At 45.3% G+C, this 25,171-nt stretch overlaps 1 protein-coding gene across 2 annotated transcripts in view; it reads left to right on the forward strand.

The window, feature by feature from the left end:
* The first annotated feature begins 4,444 nt into the window (after nucleotides 1-4,444).
* Nucleotides 4,445-25,171, forward strand: part of CHST11 (carbohydrate sulfotransferase 11) — a 318,174-nt gene continuing 297,447 nt past the window's right edge. The window contains exon 1 of one of the 2 annotated variants that reach the window (XM_017895334.1): nucleotides 4,445-5,353. In XM_017895334.1, coding sequence (XP_017750823.1) covers nucleotides 5,251-5,353 — 103 coding nt within the window. In that variant the 5' untranslated portion in view covers nucleotides 4,445-5,250. Of the gene's footprint in view, nucleotides 5,369-25,171 lie in introns of both variants that reach the window. The other variant, XM_017895333.1, reaches the window with a different exon arrangement.

A 25,171-nucleotide genomic window follows, 5' to 3' on the forward strand; every position in this document is an offset into this window, starting at 1 on the left:
TCACCATGTTGGCCAGGCTGGTCTCGAACTCCTGACCTCAGCTGATCCTCCCAAAGTGCTAGGATTACAGGCGTGAACCAATGCGCCCAACCTCCTTCTTTAGAATTATTTCTATTTTGAATTACATATGGGAGTGGTACACCATAAGCTCCCAGCACTCAGAGGTTCTCAGCATCTTAATCTGGCCCTGGCACCAGAGCATGAAAGGCCCTCTTGGCCCCATGAATCACCTCCAATGCATCTGCCTGGCTCTGTCCTTGAAGCTCCCTCAGGTCAGCAGTTCTGTGACTTTTGTGCCATGCTTAGGGCACTGGAATCCCTGGTGGCACTGGGATCATTGTGCCAGGTTTTAGCCATCCCAGGTACTAGTACCTATGGAGCATCCACCTCCCAGGCACTCACATATTCCTTCACAAATCCGCCCGCAGCACCCCCTTCTCTCCCTGCTATTATCTCTTCCACAGTTTTAAATTTTTCTCCCAGGAAGCCTTCATCAAATCCCTCAGGCAAGGTGGCACAAAGCCTGCTTGAAATGGAGGGGGCGTGGAGAAGTGGAAAATAGGAGGATAACACACACAAATGAATATTTCAATAAATTATCATGCCATGAATGTCAAAGTGTGCTCAAGAAATGCTAATGTCCTCACTGAGGAGCAGCAAGAGGCAGGCAGGGGGCCTGGAAAGACTCCATAGAAAGACCTGGATGATCTGGTGGATGGGTCATGGGACAAGCAGAGGCGCTGGCAGGGGTGAAGTGAAAAAAACACAGTGAAGGCACCTGGTGGGGTGAGGAGGGGTGCTGGGGTGGGTGGAGGGCCAGGAGCTGGAGGTTTCCTAGTTATATAGATGGAGTTTAGGAGTTGATCAGGGGCCACCAGTTGAGAAATATTTGAGAGGGATGAGCAGCTCATGGAACTGATTTCTGGGCTGTGCCTGGAGACAGGGAGGTGGCCAGGGCTATCCAGAGGGCAGCTGGAGTCAGCTTGGGGTAGGGCCCAAGGGTCCCACAGACCTGGTCCTCAGTAAGGGAGGGAGAGAAGTCTTTCGGGCCTAAACTAGGTGAAGGAGCAAAGGTGGCATCAGAAAGTCAGACAAGGCCTGGTGCGGTGGTTCACACCTAAAATTCCAGCACTTTGGGAGGCTGAGGCAGGCGGATCACTTGACGCCAGGAATTGGAGACCAGCCTGGCCAACATGGTGACACCAATCTCTACTAAAAATAGAGAAATTAGCTGGGCATGGTGGTGCACGCCTGTAGTGTGGCTACTCAGAAGGTTGAGGCAGGAGAATTGCTTGAACCCGGAAGGTGGGGGATTCTGCCTCAAAAAAAAAAAAAAAAAGAAGAAAGTGAGACAGAATAATGATAGTCCTTTCCTCCTTCCTCTCCTCCCTCATTTTCTTCTCTCCCTTCTTCTCTCTCTCCTTCCTCCCTCCTCATCTTGTCTTCCCTTCCTCCATCCCTCTCTCCTTTCCTTCTTCCCTTCTTTTCTCTCTTTCCCTCTCCTATCCTTCCTCCTTCTCTTTCCCAGGCAATTCTTTTCTTTTCTTCCCCCAACCCTTTCTCCTATCCTTCCCTCCCCTTAGTCTCTTCCCTTCCACTCTTTTTCTCCCTTTCTCTCTACCTTCTTCAATCCCTTTCTCTTTTGCTGTCTTCTTTCCCCACCTTGATCAGAAAAGCCTGCAAAGCAGAGCCTGCTCTCAGAGTCATGTCATGAGTAACCCACTTGTGTTATTTGCGGTTTACCTACCTGTAGAAAATTTGTACCCTAAGATCTCCACATACTGTGGGCAAATGGTTTATAATTCAACTCCACAAATATTTACTGTGCTCTGGTTAACTGAGTGTCCTTTGTGCTAGAGGTGCCAGAGAGATGCAAATGGCAGCGCCAGTCCTTGGAGGAGCCAGTCTGGGGCCCCTGGCTGATGTTGGCAGAAGACACATCCCTCTCTCCCCTCAAGGATGCTAAAGAGCTCTCTGTCTACTAGAACCCTGGGCCCACTTTTCTCTCCAACAAGGTGCAGAAAAGGGCATCGTTGCCAGGTTTGCAAGATCTTAACAAGACAGTACATTGTAGGTGTAATCTGCAGGAATGAGGAGTAGCTCAGCCTGTGCGGACTGGAAGGGCCACACAAACATGTCAGTCCATTGCCAATGGCACCCACAAACTTGAATTCTGACTTTGCACCGATTTCTTCCCCTGCTATAAATTCTACAAGATTATCAACATAAATAAGACTTTCTCCTTGACCAGTTTTTTTAGGGCCATGCCAGGCTTTAAAATAGGCAGGCCCCAGTTTCAGTTGCATGTTGTTGAGTTTGGAGAGTCAATCAATCAAGCCAGGTCCCACAGTGAGCAGAGTGCCAATCTGCAGAATCTTTCAGGGCAAAAGGGAATTTAGAAAGAATGAGGGAGAAAGGATCTGAAAAGTGATCCGTTCCTCTTTCAATGTTCAAAGTATAAAATCTTCTTTCTCCTCAGTCTTATCAGTTAATACTGTCCCTTATTTGGCTAATGTTTGTTATATAGCATAAGATGTAACAAAATTTTCTTAGGCTAGGAATGGAAAGAACGCAATGATTCTAACTGTAGTTGGGCAGTTTAGAGTGTGATGAAGGAGATAATAGAAATTTTCCATCACCCCTCAAGGTGCACAGAACAACAGAATCACAGACCGTTACCACTGGCTTTTGCCACAGATTTTAGAGGTGATCTAATTTAACGTCCTAGTCCAAGTAGGCGTCACCTCTCTGCCTCTGACTTATTTGTACCTACTATGTACCAGTCATTGTGCTGGGCATTAGAAAGAGACAGAGAGGAAGACAACTTGGATCTCTAGGAAGGAGTTCAGCCTAGTGGGTACAGTGGCCCAAAAGGGGTTTGGACCTAGTGCTCACAGCACAGAGGAGGAAAGATGCAATTTCAGGTGAGAAATCAGCAAAGACTTCTGGGAGAGGTGGTAGCTTATGTGTCACAGCCTTAATCCTCAGTGTGTGTCTGGGCAGGTTCCTGATTGTGGGAATGCAAGAATGGATGCTGGGCATGATTCACCATCCTCCCCCACCATGTGGGCCAACTCCATGATCTCTATGACTCACAGGGAATTAGACTTCTGATCTCTCCTTTGACCCTGTGACTGCCCAAACTGCCTTGTGCATGTCCAGGCTTTGGGGCAGGTAACTGAAGTCTTTGCCCTATGAGGTGAGAGGTCGCTTGGGTGACCTAGGAGTAAATCCCTTCCCCTCCCTGGCTCTGTAAAGTTAAGTGTTAAATGAGAGACTGATATTCTAGGCAAAGGCTTTGTGCAAATGCCCATCTAAGCCATGACCCCTGCAAGGAATCCCGTGTCTTAGTGATGATGGTGCGGAGGTGGGGAGGGTGTAGTGCAACTCTCATTCCTGATCTCCTATCACCAGAGCAGAAGAATCACTGAAGAAGACTCTGAAGCTTGTTCAGCCCGGCTTCCTTGAGCAAGCAACTCATTCACAGGTAAATACAAATTCATACAGCACACACCGGCTACATAAATATTGTGCTTTAATTGATTGTCTTCTGTAATCAAAGGCAAGGCTGCTGAGTTTGTTACTTTCCCTACCATGCAACTGCTGGAGGAGAACGCTGCGGGAAGGGAACTGGGGTTGCCCAGGTGGTTTTTGTTGCATGTGTCTAACTGCAAGTTGTGTCTGTATTAAGGGGAGGATAAGGCCCATTACATTCAGATTCAATAAGAATTTGTCAAATGCCTATTTTGTGAGAGGCATTGAAAGATACAGTATCTTATTTCATTTTTAATTGAATTAGTATTAGTAATGACTTGATGAGGCACAAAAGTTAGTCTGTACAATAACATTTTTTTTGTTGACATAAAAGTGATCCCTATACTATTGCCTGTGTCCACTTTATTGATTGTGAAACAGCCTAAATGCATGCAATTGGAAATTGGAAGTCATTTTACACAGTAAAAGAAAGCAACACCATCTTTCCATGTACCTGCCAGTGCTCTGGCTGGTTTGGCTTTTCCAGCAGTTTTTTGGACTTGGGTGAGGTGGCTTCCTAGGGGCATTTTCTTACCCCTTCCCAGCTAAGACTGCTGCGAATTTTGCATAATTTGGAGGATGCTCTACCCTTTGGGGTAGCAGAGTTTTGCAACCCACAAATCCCTTTTACCTTGAGGAATGGTGGTGATGGTGGGTGTCAAAGACTCTGTCTGTACAAGTCCCCAGGAAAGCTCAGCTGTCGCCTGACCCGAGAGTCGTGCAGTTTCCTTAACCTTGACTTTAAGTGAGCCCTCTTTAACCCCGACTCCCAAGCTGGGCTGTCCTTTGAAAGAAAAACGAAACCGCCCAGTTCTGAGCGTCGGAAAATGGGCACTCTCTCCCTGGGGGCTTGGGGCAACTTCCCCGCTACGTCGCCCAGAGATTTTAAATAACTGCCAGCCACCAGAAACCCCCTAACCCTTAATTTTCCCCTCCGAGACCCAGCCGGCTCCTTGCCACTTCCCTCTCCAAACGCTCACGGGGGTGGGTGGCAGCAACGAGGCGATTTTCTTCGTCTTTTTTTTCTCCGGGTTTTGTCATGGAAACGCTGACACAACCTCCAGACGGCGGCCGAGCCCGGCCGGGGACTGAGGGCTTTTGGGACCCTGCGGGAGCGCGGCGCGCACACCGCACTCCCCGGGCAACAGCTGGACGCGACCATATCCCGGGTAGGGGCGGGGGGAGCGCGACGCTCCGCCCAGGCGCTAGGGTCCCTCCCTCCTCCCGGCTCTCCGCAGGCGCCCTCCCCTCGCCGGGGGCCGCGAGTTGCATTTGGTAAAACCCAGCCCCAAAATATATAGATCTTTGGAGCGCAATGAAGTAGCCTTTGGAGAGGAGGGAGAGGGCCCGTCGGACAGCCACAGCGGCCAGCGCAGCGGCAGCGGCGGCGGCACCACCATCACCGCTCGCACCCCAGCCGCCCGGCCCGCGACCAGGCAGCGGCGGCCGCCGGCGGGATCGGAGGAGGCGGCGGAGCGGCGAGGAGGAGGAGCAGGAGCGCGCATCTCAGCACTTCCAGACCAACTCCGGCACCTTCTACACCCCTGCCCGGGCTGGGGGCTCCAAGAGCGCCAGCGAAGCGAGCCCAATCCTCCCTCCGAGCCTTGCTCAGCTCTGCCCCCGCCTCCCGGGCTCCGGTCCGCGCGGCGGGGTCCCTGCTCCTGCGCCCCGGGCGCGCCTCCCGGACACCCCGGTCCCCGCAGCCAGGACAAAGCCATGAAGCCAGCGCTGCTGGAAGTGATGAGGATGAACAGAATCTGCCGGATGGTGCTGGCCACTTGCTTGGGATCCTTTATCCTGGTCATCTTCTATTTCCAAAGTATGTTGCACCCAGGTAGGGGGCGCGTTAGCGTGGTTTTGTTGGATATTTTCTTCTCTCTCGCGCTCTCCCTCGCTCGCTCCCTCGCTCCGCCTGGTTTCTGCCTCTTCCAACCCTACCTCTCCGCCTTCGGCCTCTTCGGGGCTCCTGGCTGCCCGGGTGTACCTGGGTCACCGCGTCCGGATGGGGAGGAGAAGGGAAGGTGTGCTTCTCCTCTTCTTCCTCCCGGCTCCAGGCTGGAGGATGGGACCAGGAGGGGCGGTAGTTTTTTTTTTTTTTCCCTTCTTCTTTTTTTTTTCTTTGTGTCCCTTGTCTGTCTGTCTTCGAGGTAGCAGGGAAAGGGAGAGGTGTGGGAAGCAGCCGGGGGTGAGGGGCTGGTTTGAGGAGAACGAAACTCCCTCCCCGTTGCTGCCGAGGTCGGGGGATGAAAGAGTTACCCGAAGCCGGCTGCTCAGCGCCCGGGCGAGCCGTCTCTTCCTGGTTGCCGGGCCGGGGGCGAAGGGTTTACGCCCCGGCGAGGTTGCGAGTCCCTGAAGCAGGCTGGGGAGCCCGGGACTGGGCTCCCACGTATCCCGGGCTCGACGCAGAGCTGAGCAGGTGTGGAGAGAGTTCGGGTGCCCAGCGCTGCCCCTCCACCACGCGCCGGCCGTTTGCCCCCGGGGTCCGGCTCTCCAGTGACCTTGCGGATGGTGCCCCGGGGCCTGCTCCAGCCCCCAGCACCTGAGATGGGAACTCCGAGCTCCTGGGTCACGCCTTGACCACTGCAGTTTTGGAGGAAACTTTGGCCAGGTCCTGGGCTGACCGTCCGTTTGCATCCCCCACTTCTGGAATCCGAGCAACGGGAATCCCCCGGGGGGCGTGGGAATGAACCCTATTCCTCCCGTCCCTTGCGGCTCAGGCAGAGTTCCACGTCCGAAATCTGGACTGGGGGAGGGACGAGGCTCGTCGCTTCCGAGGGATACGAGGGAAAGTTTGGGTCCTGGAGAGGGAGGGCCGCCCTCGAGCGCGGCGGCCGGGGGTGAGCAGCTCGGCTGCGAAGCCCAACAGGTAGAACCTTCCGAGAAGCCTGCCGGGTAACGCGGATCTCCCCTGCTCCCTTTTCCCCTCCCTTAGCAGCCCCCTGCCGGGCCACGTTGGCTCAGAAATCCATTTTCTACGCCTCCGAGTTGCCTTTCTCAGCGTAGTCACAGCAATAATTTGCTTTTCTAATTGCAAGGAGGAGGGAGGTGGAAACGCATTTCCTTCCAGGGAAGTGGGGTTGGTGTTTTTCATTTTTGCCTCCCGCCTTCTCCTTTCACTGTGTATCTAACGCTTTAAGCAGACGCAGTCCCGAATTCATCAAGCCTGCGTTTGGGTCGATGGCAGAGGAATAAAGCTGTTCTTTCCATCATACGGGCAGGGCTGCAGGCTGCAGATTCCTTGACAGCGCAGGGACAGACGGCCTCTTTGCCCCACTCGGCCTAGAGCGGTTGTTAAGGCAGCCACACTGCCAAGGATATGGTCCGACTCTACCACATGTAACCCCAGGACGTCCGAGCCAGCCCTGTTAAAGATGGCTTTTGTTTGCAGCTGGGTATTTTTAGTTTAATGTCAGCAAACTACAGCGGTGTTTGTCTCCTCACCCAGACCTGCGGTTGTGAAACTTATGAAGGAATTTAAAAATGGACCTGGCTTGCATGCCGGCAGGCAGACCTTGGTTGCAGTGGGCAGGACCAGACAGCCAGGGGTATCTCAGAGTGCCAAGCTCCTGGGGCCACCGGAGACCGGGCCAGACTCACCCCAGAGCGCCAGGGGACTGGTGGTGTGCAGATACACTGGGGTTCAATACGTTTAAACAAGGGGCGGGGTGATTTGGTCTAGACTCTAGAGCTGTGTTCAGGTCTCTTAAAGTTTTGCTGGGACCGTGAATGCCAGTAATGCTCTGTACAAATGCCCAGAACAAGGATGAGTGTCAGCCTTCAGCAGGAATGCGCTTGAGCTTCTGTGTACCTGAAATACAATTGTCATGGAATTCTTTGTGAGAACTGGGAAATAACTTTCTAGCCCAAGATACTAGGAAGAAACTTCCAACTTGTAATTGGCACTTTGTGAAAATTTCCAGCTCTTGTTAGATTCTGAAGTTGACTTGAAAGTGACATCATATCTTTTCAGTCTAGCCTTTTGGAAGAGGCAGAGAACCTTTTCTAAGCTTGTGCTGATAAAGATCCTCTGTCAGTCCTGCCCCATCCTTTATGTCCCCTTCTAGTCGTATTTTCTCCCATTGTTTATTCTTTGGATCTCTAGAAATATATTTTTCTGATATTTCCCCCCAGTCCATAGCAAATACTACTTTCAAAACCTTCTATTGAATGTAGAGTTACAGGTAGTTCAATTGAAAGGCCTTCCTTATTTCAAATGACTTACAATTCCACAAAAACTCTGTGTCAACAGTTTATCATTACACGGGGCATAAAAATATACTTTGAAGTCCACATTAAACATTTTCTTTTGGGGGGTTCATTTTTTTAAGCTACACTGTTGATAACCGCTGATGTGGAATCTTTTTCACTGGTTTGAATTTCTTTAAAAGTTAAAGATCCTTGCTTCTCTGAAGTATCTTGGGGTAAGGAGAGCTGATCCTTCAGCCTGACTCTGCAGTTTCTGTCTCTCCAGATCACCCTGGGAGAGGCAGAAGGGACCACAGCATGGCACAGATTGTGTAGCTAAAAATTTGGAGGCTTCTGGCAGGGGTTCCAGATACCTGCATGTGAAATAGAAAAATAGTATTGCAAAGGCAGTGGGTTCCAGGCTTCGTTGTAGCTGGAGGGTGTGAGATAGGGGAGAGAAAGAAAAAAGGAGGGCGGGGCATGGTGGCTCATACCTGGAATCCCAGCATCTTGGGAGGCCGAGACGGGTGAATCACTTGAGCTCAGGAGTTCAAGACCAGCCCAGCCAACATGGCAAAACCACATCTCTACTAAAAATACAAAAATTAGCTGGGTGTGGTGGCACATGCCTGTAATCCCAGGAACGCCGGAGTCTGAGGCATGAGAATAGCATGAACCTGGGAGGCAGAGGTTACTGTGAGCTAAGATGGCACCACTGCACTCCAGCCTGGGCAACAGAGTGAAACTGTGTCTCAAAAAAAAAAAAAAAAAAAAAAAAAGACAAAAAGCAGACAGCTGGCAAGGCTGGCTGTCCCTCTCTCAGATTCTAATCTGGGGCCCATTATCTTTTCTAATTCATAGAATTGATTAATTTGCAAATTTGAGTAATTGGTCATTGGTTGCACAAGGGTTTAGCAGAAGTGGGCCTTGTCAGTAGGATAGTTACATTTAGAAGTTTTTGATACTCTGAGTTAATAGTCTTCCTTAAGAATATTTTATTGGACAAGGACCAGGTTTTAGACTCCTATTTTAATCCCGATGTTTTTTGCACAGTGTCTGACAACAGTGGGTTCTCAATAAAATATTTGCTGGATGAATGCATCAAGTGATTAAACTCCAGAAGTAGACCCACTTCTCTGGTTTTCAGGAAGGTCACTTCAAGCCTTGCCAAGAATGCCTGGTCGATAACTCTGACTCTGTCCGGTGGGGATACTTCCTGCCTTCCTGAACTCTGACATGGACCCGGTTAAACTCATCAGGTGCCAGACAGGAGCTTTCACCGTGGCCTAAATTTGCAGCCCGTGAGGTGTAGGCAGCTGAGACACTGCTCTGTGTCCTGGATTCTGGAGAAGGTTGGCCTTGTTTAGCCACTAAGGAAATCCATCCATAGAACAGACACCTTCTATGGCCGTGAACTATTCCTAAAGTCAGGGAGAATGGAACCACATACCTGCGGTTTCTATAGAGGTTTGAGTTCACCAGTGAATGCTTCCTATGAAAGTTCATCAGCTTACATTAAAGTGTCTAGCATACCTGTCCCAGATGGCTGGGTTTTGATGGAGCTGTGTCATGCAGTGCAAAGCTGAGAGGCGCCCCAGGCTGCATTGGTGCAGAGTGTGTAAAGGCAGCTCTTCGGAACCTTCCTTTTGTGTTACTCCATAGGATTGTGGTTTTTGTTTGAAATCTACTGTTCATAGAAAGAAGCCTTCAGAGGAGAAAGCCTTTTCTCTCCTGTTTGCTTCCTATTATTTTTATTTTTGCAAAATGTTTATTTTCACTGTCACCTGGGATTTTTTTTTGCCTTGGTTGAATGTATTGAAAGATTATATCCTTTATTTAAAGATGTCTCCGTTTACCCCCTTGCAGTTTCACTTGATCAGGTTGAATCTAAAATGCATTTTATATTATAATTTTAAACTAACTGCAAACATAATATGTGCTCATTTTAGAAAATTTAGGAGGTGGTCAGGTGCGATGGCTCACACCTGTAATCCCAGCACTTTGGGAGTCCGAGGCGGGTGGATCACCTGAGGTCAGGAGTTTGAGACCAGCCTGACCAACATGGTGAAACCCTGTCTCTACTAAAAGTACAAAAAAGATTAGCTGGGCATGGTGGTGCACGCCTGTAATCCCAGCTACTTGGGAGGCTGAGGCAGGAGAATCACTTGAACCAGGGAGGCGGAGGTTGCAGTGAACTGAGATCGCGCCATTGCACTCCATCCTGGGCAACAAGAGTGTAACACCATCTCAAAAAAAATAATAATAATAACGNCTCATTTTAGAAAATTTAGGAGGTGGTCAGGTGCGATGGCTCACACCTGTAATCCCAGCACTTTGGGAGTCCGAGGCGGGTGGATCACCTGAGGTCAGGAGTTTGAGACCAGCCTGACCAACATGGTGAAACCCTGTCTCTACTAAAAGTACAAAAAAGATTAGCTGGGCATGGTGGTGCACGCCTGTAATCCCAGCTACTTGGGAGGCTGAGGCAGGAGAATCACTTGAACCAGGGAGGCGGAGGTTGCAGTGAACTGAGATCGCGCCATTGCACTCCATCCTGGGCAACAAGAGTGTAACACCATCTCAAAAAAAAAAAAAAGAAAGAAAAATAGGCGGTATAGAAGAAAAACAATCATTATTCCACCACCAAGAGGCAACTGGTACTTTAAAATGTATTATAGAATATGTTTATATATATTTATATATTCTATAATATATTTTTCTCAACTATGCAAAATACATATATATAGTTGAGATAACATCATACATTTTGTATCCTGTTTGATAATAAGTATTTTAGACAAATACATCATTATCACAACTAGTTATTAAAGTTAAAGACAAAGTTTAGCCATAACTGTTTAAATATATAGACTTGCATGTGTCTCCACCTCCCACCCTACCCCTTTGCAGGATGTCAGTCTGGTATTATTTTTTGCTGTGGTTGCACAAATTTAATGTTATGTTACAGAATCTTTTTGCTTATACATGGAATGAGTTTGGAGTCGTACTCCAATTTGTAGGGGCTGTTCTTATGTTATATATCTGAAACTTCCATTGAAAAGGTGTCAAGAGGTCTCAAATATGAGACTGTTATGAATTCTGAAAACAGCATTGAATCACTGAAGGTTCTCATGTACCCCATAAATATATACAACTACTATGCACCTACAAAAATTAACAAGTAAAAAAAATAATTGAAGGAGAAGACATTTTTAGCATGGGGTCTCTCCTTGGTCGTTTAAGTTAAATGTTTGCACCTCGATGGAGCCTTTTCATAGCTGTGCTCAGATGAGAGAGACGTTGGTGATCTCCTTTGATTGTTACAGTCCTCATTTTCATTGCCTTCCAAAATAAAAGGACTGATCAGGCACCATAGAAAGGGTGGTTGGGGGCTTTCCATGGGGTGAGGGGAGAGGGAATCCATCCTTCAGCAGAGGTATCTGTTGTTAGTATTTGTCTGGTTGAAAAATCATTTTGTTCATAGCTTTATCAGCACAGTCATTTCAAAACAGGAAGTCAAAGGCTCCTAAGCAAAGGCACCACCCTTTCCCTTCTTAAACCCACCAAAAGGACCTCTCTTTAATCTGGAGGTCAAGTGAAAAGGCTCTCATGAAAGTCATTGCCAGCAGTTCTCTTCTAAGTTCAGACTCTGAGAAAACCAGAAGTCATTCTGCTGATTCATTTTTTTTCTTTTAGTTTTCTTTTGAATTTTGGGATACCACCTTTGTAACAAATAAAGGGGAGGCAGTTCTTCCTATGAGATCATTGAACAATCTGATCTATCAGTTAAAATTTCCTGAAACTTGTAATTTGATGCATCTCAGATCCAATGTGATTGATTGAAACTTACAAGCCAGCTTGTTTTCCTCCTCCCCAGCCCCCTCTCTGTCTGTCTGTCTGTCTGTCTGTCTTTTCCTTTCTTCTCCTCTGTGCCAAATGCTGTTCTTGGCACTGGAGATCTAACACATACATCTCTGCCTTCATGGAACTTAGATTCTAGTGGGACAGACTTTAAGCAAATACAGAAGTGACATAAATGGTATATCAGATGGTTTGAAGAGAAAAACAAAACAGAGAAGATGGTTGAGTGATGTGAGAGGCAGGGGTTGCAATATAATATAGAGGTAATTAGGGAATGTCATTGATAAGACGACACTGAGAGCAGACAGCTGCAGGAAATGAAGGAGCCAGTCATGTTCCAGGGAGAGAGCAACACAAGTTCAAGTCTGGTCCCTGAGGCAAGAACATGCATGGCAAGGTGGTCAGAGTGCCTGGAGCAGAGGGACAGAGGCAGCCAACAACCACAGTGGGGAGACACAAGTCGGAGAGAGACGATTGTTTTGAGCCTTGGATTTAACTCTAGATGGGAGGGAAGCGCTGCAGAAGCTTGAGCAGAGGACTCTTGGGGCAGGGAGGTGAGGAATAAGGGTGGAAGCAATGTAGAAAGATTGAAAATCAAGTCTCCTACTTGCACTTTTTTTTTTTTTTTTTTTTTTTATGGAGATAGAGTCTCGCTTTGTCACCTAGGCTGGAGTGCAGTGGTGCAATCTCAGCTCATTGCAACCTCTGCCTCCTGGGCCCAAGCAATTCTCCTGCTTCAGCCTCCTGAGTAGCTGGGATTATAGGCATGCACCACCACACCTGGCTAATTTTTGCATTTTTAATAGAGACTGGGTTTTGCCATGTTGGCCAGGCTGGTCTCAAACTCCTGACCTTAAGTGATCCACCCTCCTCGGCCTCCCAAAGTGCTAGTATAGGTCTGAGTCACCGTGCCCAGCCCTCCTTGCACATTTGTGTTCATCTTTGGTCAGCCGATAGTATGCTTTGGTTAAGTGGTCACCATATAAGTCCTATCTCCCCTCTACCACCTGCTCCCCTTGACCCCAACTAGACCATTTCCTTTTCAATTTTTTAAACTTTATTTTTAAAAACAGGGTCTTGCTCTGTTGCCCAGGCTGGTGAGTAGTGGTGAGATCATGGCTCACTGCATCCTCGAACTCGTGGGCTCAAGGGATCCTCCTACGTCAGCCTCCCAAGCAGCTCGGACTTACAGGTGTGCCACCATACCCGGTTCCATTTCCAATTTTTAAAGCAGTAATGAAGAGATCTGAAAAAGAGATTTGAGAACAATTTTGACTGAGCTTGTAGTGGGAAATTCGTAATATCTTCAGGGTGCAATCCGTGGCATTTGTGAATAAAATATCCAGAAAAGTGCCAGACTTAAATTGGCACTCAATAAAAATGTAGCGATGAAATGGATCAACACTCTGGGAGTGGAAGACTCAAGTCCTAGTCTGGGGTCTCCCACGTCCTATCCCCATAAATTATTGTGTATTATTGATTCCAGGACGTATTTTTTCACATTGTAGTAATTATGTAATTTGTGTTGTGATTGATGGCATGTCAGCACCGTGCTGCGCTTTAATGAGCAGCTGTTTGGTTTCTTAGTGTTCCATCAAATAGTGTGCCTTCACCGTGGATGCCTTCTGAGGCCACCTCTGTAAATCGTGGAAGTACTTTATGTAAACTGTGGCACACTTCATAACCTCAGTAAGTGATGAAAAAATGGCATTCCTCCAAGATGCAGACTCTGAGGGCTTAAAAGTACCGGGTTAGTCTTGAGTACTTGCCTCTCAATGGCCAGACTGGCATGCAGTCTGTCCAGGTCTTTTTATCTTTGCCTGGCACTTATTTTCAGAACCCAGGGCTTGTAGTTAGTATTTCTCAGATTGATGATGAGGTTGGTTAAGAGTTAGAATAGGGAGGGTGGGAAGTAAGTGATTTAACTTGGAACTTGAACCCGGAAGTTCATCTAGAAATAGACACAAACATTTGCCCAGGGAGAGTGTCACCAACGTGGATTTTTGTTTCTTTCAAGGCTACTGAGCTGTCATGACTTTGTCATTTCTCTTTTCTGGCCCTTTTAGAAATGTACTGTAGTTGTTTGTTTTTTTGTACATCTTCCTCTTTTGATACAGCAAGGCATGGATTCTCTCAGGTTCATCTTTATAGCCTCTGACCCTGGCCCAGAGGTGCCTAGGAAACATTTAAAGAGTTAATAATTGATTCTCAAAGATAAGCCTTTCCACCTTGGTCACCACCCAACCCATGTGCCCAGAACTCAGAAGGAGGAAGCCAGGTTGGATTGTCATGTACAAATAGCATCTGCTGTGGTCTAGTCCATTTGTCTCCCAAATCTCTTTGCTTCTGTTCTGCTATGGTTCAGGGCAGGAAATAGAAATCAGTCTAGGTATTTTATTTTTTAATCTAATTGAATTTTTCTTTTTTTGAGACAGAGTATCACTCTGTTGCCCAGGCTGGAGTGCCGTGGCACCATCTGGCTCACTGCAACCTCTGCCTCCCAGGTTCAAGCGATTCTCCTGCCTCAGCCTTCCAAGTAGCTGGGATTACAGGTGCCTGCCACCATGCCCAGCTAATTTTTGTATTTTTAGTAGACACGGGGTTTCGCCATGTTGGCTGGGCTGGTCTCGAACTCCTGACATCAGGTGATCTGCCCGCTTTGGCCTCCCAAAGTGCTAGGATTACAGGCATGAACCACTGTGTCCGGCCCCAGTCTAGGTATTTTAAGCAGAAAGATATTTACTAGAGGGAATTTGGTGCTTATAAAGACATTAAGGGGGTGGAGGAATGGGGCTCCAGGAATGTCTCCCAGCTAATGGTAGTAGTTTATATAATAATTTATAAACAAATGTATGTTGGCATGGCTGCTCAAAAAAAAACCCAAAAAACGCCCCCCCCCCAAAAAAAACCTGACTCACCAGGGGTGCTACACCCTCCGAGACTGTGTCTGGAACTATTGAGTTCAAGAAAAAACTGATGGCAAAGCCGGAGAGTGGACCCATATAGTGCTGTTGCAAAAAACCCTCGTGTCCCCAGCTCAATGCTTGCCAGCAGCCAAACAGCCCCAAAGGCAAGAAGATGGCCTCTGCCTCACATCTGCTTTCTAAATCTCAAGTGAGTGCTTCTGTTTTGGGGGAGCCAAATTCACATCTAGAACCTTAGCTTCAAAGAAGCCTGGGAAATACAGCTTTTCAATTACCAGCCTCTGCAGGCTAGAAAGCTTTCTAGAAGGAGGGTAAAATGAATGATGAGCAAATAATCACAATACTCACTGCACCCTATTGGTAAAACATATTTGAGCAGCCATCCCTCAATACATTTTGTTTATAAATAATTTCTGAATATTTCTACGATTATCTGCATATCTAGGATAGGATCCTTTCTGACTAGTGACTGTAAATACATATGTCATTTTCTGTTGGATAGTTCTGTTGGCTGACTCTTTATCAATTCTGATTCTTTCATCCTTTTGACCTTGTAATGTTGTCCACAAAGATACGATGGAGAGCTAGTACTTGAGAGAGAGGAATGCCATTTTCTCGTGTGCCTGGATTGTGACAATTATCTCTAAGTTGTGGTTTCTTGGCTGGGATCTCTTTAGGCCTCAGTTCTATTTTGTGAGGAATAGGATAGTTAAAAGTAGATAATATAATCTGTAAATTTACTTATGATTCAGTTGTAAATGGTTATTCATTGAAATATGCTGAGAAGGGTGGAATTATTGAGGTGGTCACTCCAGTTCATTTTGTGGTTGAAGATACCTGTCTGAGTTTCATAAGTGACATGTAATTTGATACGACAGGTTAGGCGGGTTGTTTGTGGCCATTTGTATTCTTGATATAGTTACTTTTTTTTAGGTTAACTGAAAATGGAAGGTCTGGTGTTTAGATGAACAAAAAATGCAAAGTCTGATGTTTCCTTCCCGGACCCCTTTTGTGGCACAATGTCCACTAGGATTTTGGAACCCCAGGACTAGACCTGCCTTGAATGTCATTGGTTATTGTCAGACCTGCCGTTGTCAACTCTGGGTAAAAATCCCATGTTAACCTAGTGCCAGTTCTGGCAGTGGTGGAGGCTTAGTTTGGCTTTAGATAAGCAGTATGGGGAGGGCTGATATTTCCAGCATCACCAGGACTTGGGTTCTGTCTCAGGTCGATATGGATAGACACAAAGAAACCTGGTAATGGAAGTGTTTCAGTCCTTATCATTCTCTGGCATGAGTGGTTATCTTAAATGCCTGGGGAGAAAAAACTCACAAAGGCAACTCAAGTGAAATAAGCTGGTGGCTGGGTTTCTGTTAGAAACTGTTAACTTCAAAGAATCTCAGAAGAGGGAAACCACAGAGGCCCCTCTAAGGTAGTGTTGTAACAGGACACTTAACATTTCTTAACGGTTGTCATATTTTACCTTTAATATCATTGCATATGGTCACTTATTATAGTGAAAAGAACACAGAATTTGTAGTCTAGACACCAGCTTTTAGGATTTGGCTGTTCCCTATATCCATTTGACATCATTCAAGATATTTTTGTTAAATGCTTACTAAGAGTTAGGCTCTGTTCTAGGTGTAGAATCAAACAGGTGCAAATCCATGTCCTCATGGAACATACATCATAGTGGGGGAGACACAATAACAAACGCATATTAAATTAAAGAGTATGTTTGAAGGTGACAAATACTACGGGGGTGGGGAAGCAAGGAAGGGGGATGTGAAGTGGCAGTGGTGGGGGAATTGAAATTTTAAATAAGGTTGTCAGGGAAGTTCTCTCTGAAAAGGTGGCTTTAAAGATTGAAGGAGATGAGGTAGATGGGAGATGAGCCGATGAAATAATAAACATATTTATCGGATATTATTTACCAAAGGCCAACTTGGGTCAGGCATTGAATATAGATTACTCCCCCACGGGACTCTTATAATGTATATGCTGTAATTACCACCTTGTTACAAGGGGGGAAACTGAAGCATAGAGCATTATCACTTGTCTGAGATCCCCAGGAGAGGAATGGATGGAATAAGAACCGTACCCGGCTCTATGACTTCATATCCGCTGCTCTGAACAGCTGGGAGGGCTCTCATTTGGGCATTACTCTTCCCGTCCACCCCAAAGATTGGTGAGAACGATTGCAATTTAGTGATAGACATTCTGCGAAGGGTGGGACCTTTCTGCCCATCAAAGAATCATTCTGTCCAAATGCCACTAATGCCCCTCCTTGAGAAATAGCTCAAGACTCTGTGTGTAAACAGCATCTGGCGTAGTACTTGGCTGCATCCCATGACTTGGGCAAGTGCCTGGCAAATGTAGGGGCTTAATAATTGATTGAATGAGTGACTGAGTGAAAGTCACAGACAAGAGATTCGGTCCCCTCATTTGCCAAGTGAAGGTAGTAATATCACCTCTCTTACGGGTCGTGGTGGTAAAGATTAAATGAGAAGTTAGATGTGAAAATGCATTGGAAATGGATGTAAACCTATGTAAAAAAACTGTGTGTCCTGCACATGTATCCTGGAACTTAAAATTAAATAAAATTAAATAAAAAAAAGAAAAAATGAATGTAAAAGCAGTATAAACATATTGTTGTTATGATAAATGACCTGTGTGCTTCCTCGTTCAAGGATGTGAATCTCAACGTCAACATGATGCTCTTGTATTTCATTCTGTTTCAAACCTGAGCAAGTTTTTATCCTTTTAACCTGTGTGTCCTACACTGTAAGATTTACTGAAAGGATCTAACTTCTATAAGTATGAGACTCCTGTGAATATCTTCTCTCTGTATGTGCTCACTCTCTCTCTGCCGTGCTAACAGGCATACCCTCTGCCAAGGCCAAAACTCTGTAGCAGTTTGCAAAGCAGAGTTTATATTTGGTGAGGAATCAGCCTTGTGTTTTCTTGCCGAATGCAATGACCAGAGCATTTCCTTCCAATTATGCACTTAATTATTCCTCGGGTTCCCATTGGCTTTAACAAGTGACACTTGGGAAATAACACAGGCACTGGTCAATGCCATTTCTGAAGCTGAACTTCGAGGAGGATGAAAAGCAGTCATTTCAGAAAAGTAACAGTGGTAGCATGGCAGCCCGTATGTGAGCAGTTGTTGGGTGGGTTAGCATGGCTCATTGCACAGGACAGCATCGATTGGCTCTGTGTCTCCACATTGGGCCTGTTCTGTGCTGAGGAGGACTTTTCTTCTTCCGGTATAGGGGTCAGTCCTTCCCATTGTTTAACTGCAGTTAAACAGTTAAACAGTTAAACATGGAGCTTGCTCTGTGGCTGGTGTTTGTAGCTGAGGCACAGATCTATTTCCACCCTTCTTCACCAGACCAGGTCCTGAAATTCAGTTCAAAGACTCTATAACCCTGATCTGGGATAGGCCCAGCATTCTTCGACCTGAGGCCAGGCTCACATTTGAAATAGTCCCTGTTAGGCTAGAGAGTTATCATAGAGGAAGGGGAGTGTATTTGTCAGGGCTCATATTTCTTTACAAGTTGAAAAAGTTTTTATCCTTTTAAGCACCCAGACTTCTTTCTATTCCACCTAATCATTGATTTAGACTGTTTGTTTGCAACTGGTTTGGGACCTCCTTCTTCCTCCACAGGTGACAGGTGGCAATGTCTGGAGACATTTTGGGTTGTCATTAACTGGGGAAGGTGTGCTACTGGCATTTAGTGAGTGGAGGCCAGGGATGCTGTTAGACATCCTACAATGGATAGGACAGACTTCCCTGCAACAAAGAACAGGCCAGCTCAAAATATCAATAGTCGGGAAACCCTGTATTAGTCTGTGAAGAAATACCTGAGACCGGGTAATTTATAAAGGAAAGAGGTTTAATTGACTCACAGTTCTGCATGGCTGGGGAGTCCTCAGGAAACTTAAAATCATGGTGGAAGGCACCTCTTCACAGGGCAGCAGGAGAGAGAATGCGTGCAAACAGGGGAGATGCCAGACACTGATAAAGCCATCAGATCTCATGAGATTCACTCACTATCATGAGAACAGCATGGGGGAAACCACCCCCATGATCCAATTAACTCCACTTGGTCTTGCCCTTGACACGTGGGGATTATTACAATTCAAGGTGAGATTTGGATGGGGACACAGTCAAACCATACCAAACCCTTATTTGATTAAAAATGTTTCTGATGCTTTATGAAAAAAACTGGTAACAATAATGGTCACTTACCAAATACTTGCTCTGCATCAGACAGTGTGTCAGCTGCTGTGTTTGGATTATCGATCCTATTTAATCCCCACCACAGCCTTGTGAGATGCGCATTTACCAATCTCATTATACAGGTGAGGAAACTGAGGCTTAGAGAGGTGATGGAGCCTGCCTAATTGGAAAGCTGGAACAGGATCCTGGCTCAGGTCTAACTGACAGCAAACACTGTACTCTTCACCTCACCAGTATGCCTGTCTCCATGTTCTTGGTTTCAGATAATTAGATCAAGAAGTAATTATTTCATAAAGGCCTTAAGCTCAGCTGTACACTCAGTAAGTGGGACATTCAGTGATAGCCCCTTCTCTTCTTACCCTACACTCTATCTCTGGTGAGCTCATCCCCTCTTGGGGTATCATCTGTGTTTAGATGATGCTCATGTCTTTCTTCAACTTGGATGTGACCTTGGGTCGAAGTCGAGTTCATGTATTGCCTCTTGTATTACTATCCATCCCCTCTTGGTCAGAATGAGGGGATGGATGTCCTTCCTTTCGTCCCTGTGGTACTTTGTGTGCGTACATCTCTAATATTACTCATTCTGATAATTGACTCCTTCAGGGAAGGGGCCATGTCTTGTTTAGCACAATATCCCAACATCTGCAATAGATCCTGGTACATAATGGTCACTCAGTAACTCTTTGCTAAAAGAAGGAATACACTGATGGTAATTGGTCACTAAGAAGAAAATCCCCCTTTTTGGGATGGTAGGTTTGATTTTCATTTTGATTCTATGGTGATTTGATTTTCATTTTGATTCTATGGTGAGCTGTCACTTAAGAGAGCCAAGAACAACCCCTTTTATACCGTGGTTAAATGTGAACAGCCAAAAAGTGAACAACTGTCAAAGTTGTAGGAATTGCATCACTGTAACCACAAAGGTAATTAAATGTGTCCCAGGAAGGGATCTGCTAATTTGGTTTGCAATGGGAGTGTCTGAGACAAGACTTTTGTAGAGCAGCACTGTCCAGTGGAAATACACTGCTGCTGCACACAAAACTAAATCTTCCGGTAGCCATTTTTACATTGAAAAAAGTAAAAAGTGAGATTAATATCTGAAATATTCCAACAAGTACTCAATATTAAAACTCATTGCAATATTTTACATAGTTTTGGTACCAAGTCTCCAGAAATCCAATGTGTATTTTTACAGGACATCTAAATTCAGATTAGCTGCATTTCAAATGCTTACTAGCCACATGTGACTAGGGCTACTGTAATGGATAGTGTAGCTCTAAAGTATTAGAGAACCTTTTCTACATTGAACTAGGGCTTTTTTTTTTTTTTTTTGTCTCCCCTCACCCTAATTAAAAAAAAAAATTTATGGTGACAGAGCAAGACTGTCACCCAGACTGGAATGCAGTGGCGTGATCATGGTTCACTGCAGCTATGACCTCCTGGGCTCAAGCAGTTCTGCCACCTCAGCCTCCCAAGTAGCTGGGACTGCAGGTGTGCACCATCATACTGGGCTAATTTTTGATTTTTTGTTTTTGTAGAGACAGGATCTAGTTATGTTGCCCAGGCGGGTCTCAAATGCCTGGGCTCAAGGGATCTTGCCTCAGCCTTCTAAAGTATTGGGAGTACGGGCATGAGCCATTGTGCCCGCCCCTTCCATTTTCTTAAGGGGATGTTGTCTTTCCTGGGTTTTAGCTATACCCTTTGGGAATAATATTGATTATCTTAAGGCTCAACATGTTAAATACAAGATATTGGCTGCAAAGTTTTATACACACACACACACACACACACACATCCCTAAAGTCATTTCAGGCCTCTAAGGTATCTTCAAAGTCTTCTAGTTAATCAGTCGCTATCTGAAGCTTGATTGTGCTATTGAGATCTTAACACAGTCTGCCATGTAGCAAGAGCAACTGTTACTAGCTCCATTCTACAGATGAGGCAGTGGAGACTCAGAAGGATTTGGGGAATTGCTTAAATTTTGTTTCAAGTGGTTCTAATACCAACGTTTAGCTGCGAAGTCTGGCCCAAAGAATATTCATTCTATTAGGGTGGATGTAAACACACATACTTTGCTGTCTTATGGGGCCAGATGTGACTGCTGTTACAAAGAGAGACAAACTGAAGGAAAGGGAGAGGAGGGTGATTGATTTTGGTGGTGGTGGTGATGGTGGTGGTCGTGGTGGTCGTGGTGGTGGAAGGAAGTCTTCCAGGGAAAGTCGAGGTTTGCACTGGGCTCTGAAGGATGAGTAGAAATTTGCTAGTGGAATCTGGGAAGGGGGAGGAAAGACATTCTAGGTGAGGATGTCTGCCAGGCCAGTGAGGAGAGTGATGTCTGGGAATACAGGAGCCCAAGGGTGGAGAGGTGGACCTGGATGGCTCTGAATGCTCTAAAGTTTGAGTTTTATTCTTGGGACCAGGGAGCCACAGGTTTAGTGACTCCTGTTTTTCAGATGATGAAATTTAAGCTGAATTTAAACTCTCTTGTTTCATTAGAAAGGCAGTAGTTTCAAACTCACTTTCTCAAAATGAACTCGGGGCCATTTGGAAATCGTTTCTATTATCGTCATTTAATGGGAGGCAAGAAGATTATTCATGAACGACTAAAGTGCAAAGTAAGAAAGAGCTTAAAAGCATTCTGTAGTGGGATTTGAAACTCCTTTGTTTTGCGTTGTTTGGGCCAAAATTATAGGACATGGGGGTTAAATTTCAGTCTCTCAGTTGCTAATGGTGCCCTAGCTTCACCCTCAGAGGGCCCTGAAAGCAGTGGTGGGAGAAAGGGAAAGTGTGTAAATAGTCCCAGGGAAGAGAGTTTCTTGCTTCAGTGGGAGCTCATGGGTATATCTGGGTCAGGCTGCAGCTGCTGGGCTGCCCTAGAGATGAGCAGTGAAGGTTGGAGAACAAAGTCTGCTGCTTCCTCCTGGAAGTCAGACCCAAGTGCACTGTGTGTGGGGTCTGAGTGCATTGTCCCCCTGAAAGATGCTGCCCTGTGTCCTCTTTAAATCAAAAGGCTGCCTCTTTTTTAGGCTCCCCTTCCTGGGCTGTGGGAGAGGGCATGGGGCTATTGTAGAGCTCATACACCATATGAAAAGGCATCTCTCTGTGGCTTTCACAATCACTTCTGGGGGCCATTGTGCTTGGTACAAAGCTGAGGGCTGCCTGTATTTTCTCTGCTAGACTGTAGCACTTGACGCCTGTCGATGAATAATCGAGAGCTGGTTTTCTCATAGGGGCATCTCACCACCTTTGATCCCCTTTATTTTCCGTTAAAACATCACCACCACCACCACCACCACCACCATCACGACAGGGAGAGCTCTTCCAAAGGCTTAATTGAAAAAGAAAGTAATATAATGTAATCACAGATATGCAGCATGTTTTAAAGGGGGCATGTGGACAGGCAAGCTAAAAGGGTTTCTGGATTTATGCTTGCAAACTTACAACGATTTAGGGATTAGGGATTTGAAGGTCTAATTGAGGTAGTACTTATTATTGGAAGCCTATGCAAAGGTATTGGAATGGAGATTATTTTGCAATTGGAAGAATTAGATAGTGAAATCCTTTAAGAGCCAAGGTTTCATTATATGTAGGGTTTTCTGTATAATTTTGCTATTCAAAAATGGAAGTGCAGGTTTGAAATCAGTAACTGAACAGACAATCTTTGAGTTAATTGTAATGAAACAGCTTTGTTGGGAGAGTGTGAGCCATCATCCGAATGACAATTATGTGCTTAAAAATATTAACTAGGAATAGTGGTCTTGCTCACTTTCAGATAATCCATTGCATTTAGGAGGGGAGTGGCTCAGGGCTCTTTCTTGGGACTCTGCAGAGAATTCTTTCAAGGCTTATGCTGACTTTGTTTCCTGTGCCTGTAAAAGCAAAATGAGATTTTTAAAAATAAATCCAGGGCTGATAGTAAGTGCCTTCCTGCAAATGAGATTTGAGGGATGTGCAGGATGTTGTCATTGGAAAGTCACAGTAACATTCCTTTTTTATTTTCATAGGAAATAAACAAGGAATGGATTAGGAACACAGGTCATTGCTGAGTGTTGGATCTGTTATAAAACTCCAACAAAGTAGAAAGGGCATTGGGTAGGCATTGGGTAGGCATTGGGTAGGCACTGGGTAGGCATTGGGTGGGCATTGGGTGGACATTGGGTAGGCACTGGGTAGGCACTGGGTGGGCACTGGGTGGGCACTGGATGGGCACTGGGTAGGCATTGGGTGGGCATTGGGTAGGCACTGGGTGGGCATTGGGTGGGCACTGGGTGGGGCATCAGGGATCTTGGGTTCTTGTCCGGGTTCTTCTACCCCCTTTTGGGGACCCCACATGTGTTACTAACAAATGTAGATGTTGGCAGTTTTCAAACTACTCCTCTAAGCCCAAGCATGGGGGGAGGTCCTTGGAGGGGGCTAGGGGGTCCCAGTAAACCCCACCCCAATCAGGGTGGTTCCTTGCTTATCTGTTTCATATTTTGGAGTTCTCAATAAAATTTTGTTAGAATAAAGTACTTCAGGGCCCAAACCAACAATTTTGCAGTTGACTACTTAGACTATTTCTAAGGTCTCTTCCCAACTCAGATCTGATGCTATTAGCAGTTCTCAAAATCAATACACATTTACATGAGGGTTAAATCATAATTAAAATGAATAATTACTGTTCATGCAGTATGAACAGTCTGACATCTGTCCACCCCTCCATCCAGCACTCAAACATTTATCGACCAAATATTTATCTGACTAAAGAGACAAATCTAAATAAGACTTAGTTCCTGCCTGCAAATAACTTGCAATTTAGCAAGTGGTGACAGACCTGTAATTGTTAGCTGTAATGCTTTATAATAATGGCTATGGGCGGCTAGGGGAAAAAAAAGGAGTAATTAGTTTAGGGAGGTCAGGGAACTTGACAGAGGAAGGAATATTTGAGCTGAGCTCTGGTCATTTGTTCAGTTATTTAACAAGCATTTGTTGAATGGCTGCCGTTTGTGCCAGGACTGTTCCTGTGCTAGGGAAACAGCAGGGGACAAAACAGACAATGATCCCTATCTTAATAGAGCTCATGTTCTTGGCATAAAATTTATCAAGGGGCAAGGTTGGTGGCCCCACTGGCTCCTTTACCATCATCTCCCTCCCCTGCCCCATGATGCCTCAGAGTAAAGCAGTATTTTATATATATATATATTTCTGATTATGAAATTAATTCAAGTGTATTATAGAGAATTTTGAAAAAAGAGACTTACTTCCAAAAAAAGTCACCCCAATCCCTGCCATATGTATGCATATATATATATATTTATTTATATATATCCATGGAAAATAGACCAGAAGGTCAAGAGATTTTCCTGCGGTGGCAGGGATTAGGGATGAATTTTTGAAAGTAGGTTCCATATGTGTGTGTATAATATATATAGTAACTTTTTTTAGAAGTATGGTCCCATAGAGTGTATAATACCCTAAAGATATACAGTTTACGAGCGCAGGATGAAGTTTAAAAAGTTATCGCCCTAATATATATCACCATTATAAATTTATATAATATATATTTACAAATATATACATATATGTAATACTTGTAACATATACTTACATATATGTATATATGTATATATTGTAATATATACATACATGTATATAATGTACATTACATATATGTTATACATAATAGCATATATCACACATATATGCAATATATGTAATATACATGCACGTGATATAATATGTATTATACACATATATAATATATACACATATATGTAAAATATGTAATATATATGTGTATATATATTTATGAAGATGAAATCATCAGGCTTATATTATAGTGTATTTTGCTTTTGCCATGTAGCACCGAATCACGGGCATTTTCTCACGTCATTCAGTTGTCTCTGACAGCACTGTAATATTCCATCAGATGGATGTATTTTCATTTTGCCATTCTCCTTTGTTGAACATTTTGAAAAGATTTCCCCTTTTAAAAAATGCCATTTTTTTCTTTTTTGTAAACTAAACTTTTGTCTGAGTTTCTTAATGTCTCTTTCTTTTTTTTTTTTTTTTTTGAGACGGAGTCTCGCTCAGTTGCCCAGGCTGGAGTGCAGTGGCCGGATCTCAGCTCACTGCAAGCTCCGCCTCTCAGGTTTACGCCATTCTCCTGCCTCAGCCTCCCGAGTAGCTGGGACTACAGGCACCTGCCACCACGCCCGGCTAGTTTTTTGTATTTTTTAGTAGAGACGGGGTTTCACCGTGTTAGCCAGGATGGTCTCGATCTCCTGACCTCGTGATCCGCCCGTCTCGGCCTCCCAAAGTGCTGGGATTACAGGCTTGAGCCACCGCGCCCGGCCTATATTAATGTATCTTTCAAATAAAATTTCAGAGGGGGAATTCACAGGTTATAAACCTTTGAAGGCTCTTGATAAGTGTAGCCAAA

The sequence above is a fragment of the Rhinopithecus bieti genome, unplaced genomic scaffold, assembly GCF_001698545.2.
Source record: "Rhinopithecus bieti isolate Rb0 unplaced genomic scaffold, ASM169854v2 scaffold_24306, whole genome shotgun sequence".
NCBI classification, from domain to species: Eukaryota; Metazoa; Chordata; class Mammalia; order Primates; family Cercopithecidae; genus Rhinopithecus; species Rhinopithecus bieti.